The 4295-nt window shown below is 48.8% G+C and overlaps 1 protein-coding gene across 1 annotated transcript; it reads left to right on the forward strand.

Annotated features, from left to right (window-relative positions):
* The first annotated feature begins 564 nt into the window (after window positions 1–564).
* On the forward strand, window positions 565–3216 carry LOC139654668 (solute carrier family 22 member 23-like). The gene is made up of 4 exons (XM_071531803.1): window positions 565–993; window positions 2140–2243; window positions 2725–2879; window positions 3152–3216. The coding sequence occupies exons 1-4, from the start codon at window positions 565–567 to the stop codon at window positions 3214–3216; spliced, it is 753 nt and encodes a 250-aa protein (XP_071387904.1).
* Window positions 3217–4295: the final 1079 nt, after the last annotated feature.

Consider the following 4295-nt stretch of genomic DNA (forward strand, 5'->3'; position numbering starts at 1 on the left):
GCGGTTGAGTGATGAGCACTTTGCGTTCGAGAGGTCACAGTTGGGACAGGTATAATACCTGTGGCGCACATGGATGAAGGGATAGTAGATGTTTAGTAGACCCTGGTGTGGATGAAGTTGCTTAGATAGCCATCATATTCCACCTACATATTGCGTGCAGGCCTAGACCAGTTCAGTCCCATATGGATGGATCCTGCAATAGGACTTGTACCCATGGAATACAAAGACCATGCTGGTGAGCATGCCTGCCTATCCGAGTCCACACCTCTCAGGCAGCTTCTCTGCAGCCCTCTCCTGACAGAGCCCCTTCGCTTGGACATCCCTTGGTCGGTTCGAGCACCCTCGCCATGAGGACGACTGCACGGTGATTCGGTGCGTCTGTGCGGCTGCACGGTCCAGGGACCCCTATTTTGCACGGCTTTGTTGGCTACATATAGGATTTGACTGCGCTGTGGGATTCCTTTGTGTCAAAGGGTTTTACGCAGAGTGGACGGACGGCAACAGAGCGGGGGCTTTGCTTAGCCCGCTGTTGCGCCCAGCTGCTCTCTTTGTGGCCGGGCCGTGATGGCAGCCGGCCGGCCGGAGGCGCAGGACCACCCGCCCGAGAACGGCTTTACGCCGCTGGAGCACCCAGCACCCAGGCTGCTACCGCACATTGACTGCTCGGTTCTGCCGTCTCTCGGGGGGTTCGGGAAACATCAGAAGCAGCTCGTGGTTCTGACATGGATACCGGCGTTATTCATCGGGTTTAGCCAGTTTTCGGATTATTTCCTATTGGCGCAACCCAATGGCACATGTGTACAACCCATTGTGAACGAGAGTAACTGGACAGTGGCATCCCCGCCGGTGGCCGTCACCGGTGGTGCGCCCGCGCTACATCTCAAAGGCAATGGCACCGGGGAGGGATACGGCGACGGCAGCGGTATGCTGTGCGCCTGCGAGGAGTGGAGGCTGGAGCTGCAGACGGGACTTAGTCAGAATGTGGTTACCAAGGTAACGAGTGTGCACCAGATAGGCCCACAGTGCAAAGCAGAGTGTTCACAGTAGGCCTACTCCTCCTCTCCTCATCCCCATCATCCCCATCATCACCATCCTACGGCTTAATCACGGCCAGTCTCAATTTAGTGCAGTGTTGTAGCTCTGCGGAGTCAGACCCAAACACAAACACAGTTGATTGACAATCAATTACCCACTGGCGTCATTATGAGAGGGCAACACTGTGTGTGTGTGTGTATGTGTGTGAGAGTACAGAGAAGACTGTAGTAGATGTCTAGAGCTATGCTGTAGCCTATGTGTTTTTAACAGGTCTTTGCATTTGTAGGCTATTCTCCCTCAGTGTGTGTGTGTGTGTGTGTGTGTACTGTATGTCTGTGTGTGTGCGCAGTGTCCTGCCTGTGCCAGATATCTGTTTTCTCAGATAATGCTGGTGCTAATAGCCCGCAGATAATAAACCCATTACTGGCCGTGTCTGTTTATCACACACACCACCAGCCATTTCACAACCAAAATGATCAGTCATAACCAATAATCATCTCTCTCTGCTCTCTATCTCTCTCTCTTTCCCTCTCTCTTGTACACAGCTGGAGGCTCAGTGGGGTGTAGTATAAATCATTGTTAAACAGCAATACTATTTCACACGCAACTGAATTGGCATGGCTGGATTCTTTGCAGATATTGCGCAGGCGTGCACACAGACACACACGTGTTTCAAATGCTGAGAGCTGTTTTAAATCAACTGCAGCAGTGTGCGCTGACCCATGGGCTTAGAGGAAAGAGTGCAAAACCATTGATTTCTGTTATTATAGACACACGCCCACAACCACACACATCGGCCTAGTGCTCTCTCTCTCATTTACTCTTTCTTCCCCTCAAGATGCACGTTTGAATATTTCACAAACTGCATATCAACCTTCATGAATTATCAAAACAGTGAGTGAGTTGGAGAGCGAAAGAGTTTGACAGACTTCTGAGGAGATGCTCACGTTTCCCGTTGCCCTCTTAACATTTAATGTCTTAGCTGTTGTGGGTGAAAATATTCTCTCTAATTTTACACTCTTTCCCTCTGATGATGAAGTTGGCTGTGTTTCTTCACGTTAATCTCTTTTTCTCTCTCTCTTCCTGTCTCTCTCTCTCTTGCAGTGGAACCTGGTGTGTGACTCGGCCTGGAAGGTGCACATTGCCAAGTTCTCTTTGTTGGTGGGCTCCATATTTGGCTACCTAGTGATGGGTGTCATGGCTGACTGGTACGCTGCCTCCTCCACTTCCATTTTGTGCCTACATACAGTATATGTGTTAGCTTTAGGCCCACTGTTGTCTGCTGTATTCAATTCTCTCGTGTGCCAACTGAGCTGCTGTGTGGGAAAGAGCCGCTGCATTGTATTTAGGATCAGTAGCTATGGAAACAATGTAAAGAAATGTGCAGGACAGCGAGGCCTCGGCTCTGACCTACCCCAGTGACCTACTGACCCCCCTAAACCAGGAAGTCCACAGAGTCTGAAGGGAACAATGACTGGAATGGTCTCTTCCACCCGGCTACACATCAAAAGGTTCTCCCCTTCTTTGTCACAACCTTTTAACGTTTTGCTCCTTATGTCTCTCTTGCTCTCTCTCTCTCTCTCTCTCTCTCTCTCTCTCTCTCTCTCTCTCTCTCTCTCTCTCTCTCTCTCTCTCTCTCTCTCTCTCTCTCTCTCTCTCTCTCTCTCTCTCTCTCTCTCTCTCTCTAAGGTTTGGTCGTCACCCAGTGTTGATCCTCTCGGTGCTCTTCATGCTGGTGTTTGGTCTGACTGTTGCCTTCTCCGTCAACGTCACCATGTTCAGCACCTTGCGTTTCTTTGAAGGCTTCTGCTTGGCGGGTCTCACTCTCTCCCTGTATGTGCTCAGTAAGTAGACACCTCCAGCTCCTCATGCCTGTCTGCTTCTCAGCTGAAGGCTTTCTGATCTATCACACACACACTCTGCCCTGCCCTATCCCACTCTCGCATTTTCCCACTTCTATCTCTTCGCTTCTTTTCATTTTCTTACTTTGAATTCTCCTCTGTAACTCCCCCCCCCCACCACCTTCTCCCTCCATCTCTTGCCTCTCTGTCCTTGTTGTTGGCGCTGTGGTGACAGTATTGTTGCGCTCCCAGCTCTTTTGTTGTCACATCCCCAGCTCTGCGCTGGTGTGCCCTGCCTCACTCTGCCATTGTGTTGACTAATCTAATCAGCGGTGACTGAGGAGCCATTGGCCAAGGTGTTCAAAATGACAACTGTCACTGTCTGGTGAAAACCTTCTTTTAAGATCTTCAAAATGTCAACTTTTTGAGAACAAAGAAAAACAGCCTTTTTTTCAGATTGACTGCCATGCATTTTTGAGTTTAGTGGGTTTTGAAAGGGTTTCATAAGATCAGTTGGGTTGTAGAATTTTCTTAACCCATAGAGGAGCATGGAAACCTTCACCTGATGTTAAAACATGAAAATCACCAGAATTGGAGATAGGGTATCCATTTCCAGTTTTATGTTTCTTTGTTTTCTGAGCTATGGCTGGCATAAGGACATGTATCCCCAAACTCCACCCCCCAACGCACACCCCCCATACTACGCACTATCCCCTCTCCCTGCTTCTGTCCCCCTCCCTTACCCTTTTTAGGCCTCCTCTCTATGAACAGGCCAGAGAGGGATTAGTCATACATTATGCGTGGGGCAAGGGCAGACTCTGAGGTTGGGTGGAGGGGCCTGTTTTGTTCCTCTCAGCAGGAGTTCCCGATAAATCTCTGCAGAACGGCTTCTAAAAACAAACAAACAAAATGGATGCCTCTGAGGCGCGTGGTGAGAGATTCCCCGAGCTGAATTTAATCTCTGGTGTATGCAGCGGCAGACGAAATACACATAATGTTGTGTTTTGTGGTGTCTGCCCTTTAAATCCAAGTCACAGGGAGCTGTGCATGTAAGAGCGCAATGGGATTTTGTATCTGTACATAGCAGAGTGTGTGTGTAAGATGAAACTGAGGCTCTGTGACAGAACAGTGGTGGGAGCCATAAAGGGATTCAGTGTCAAGACTAAGATTAAGAGGAATTTTATTGATCCCCCGGGGGGAAATTGGGTCATTGCAGCAGCAAAGAATAAGGTATAGATAATAATACAACAATTGAAGATGAAAGATAGAATGTCCTTGTCATGTTGATATAGAGCTCCTATTGAAAGCTCTTGTTTAAGGCCTTGTCTCAGGTCATCCAACAAAAGCCCCTGAGCCTTATATTTTGTGTGTGTGTTTGAGGTTTTACTCCGATGGGAGGCTGACAAAGCTTTTTTTTTA

This window comes from Centroberyx affinis, unplaced genomic scaffold (genome assembly GCF_046629955.1).
Source record: "Centroberyx affinis isolate AG114_WGS23_722 - 3 ecotype Tasmania unplaced genomic scaffold, CSIRO-AGI_Caff_v1 ptg002133l_1, whole genome shotgun sequence".
In the NCBI taxonomy this organism is placed as follows: Eukaryota; Metazoa; Chordata; class Actinopteri; order Beryciformes; family Berycidae; genus Centroberyx; species Centroberyx affinis.

What these genes read in the sequence shown, in the direction of transcription:
- LOC139654668 (XM_071531803.1), top strand. Translation starts at nt 565, where the DNA reads ATGGCAGCCGGCCGGCCGGAGGCGCAGGACCACCCGCCCGAGAACGGC. An exon ending in GTCAGAATGTGGTTACCAAG is followed by an intron (nt 994 to 2,139) that starts GTAACGAGTGTG and finishes TCTCTCTTGCAG; the next exon opens with TGGAACCTGGTGTGTGACTC. An exon ending in TCTCTCCCTGTATGTGCTCA is followed by an intron (nt 2,880 to 3,151) that starts GTAAGTAGACAC and finishes TCACATCCCCAG; the next exon opens with CTCTGCGCTGGTGTGCCCTG.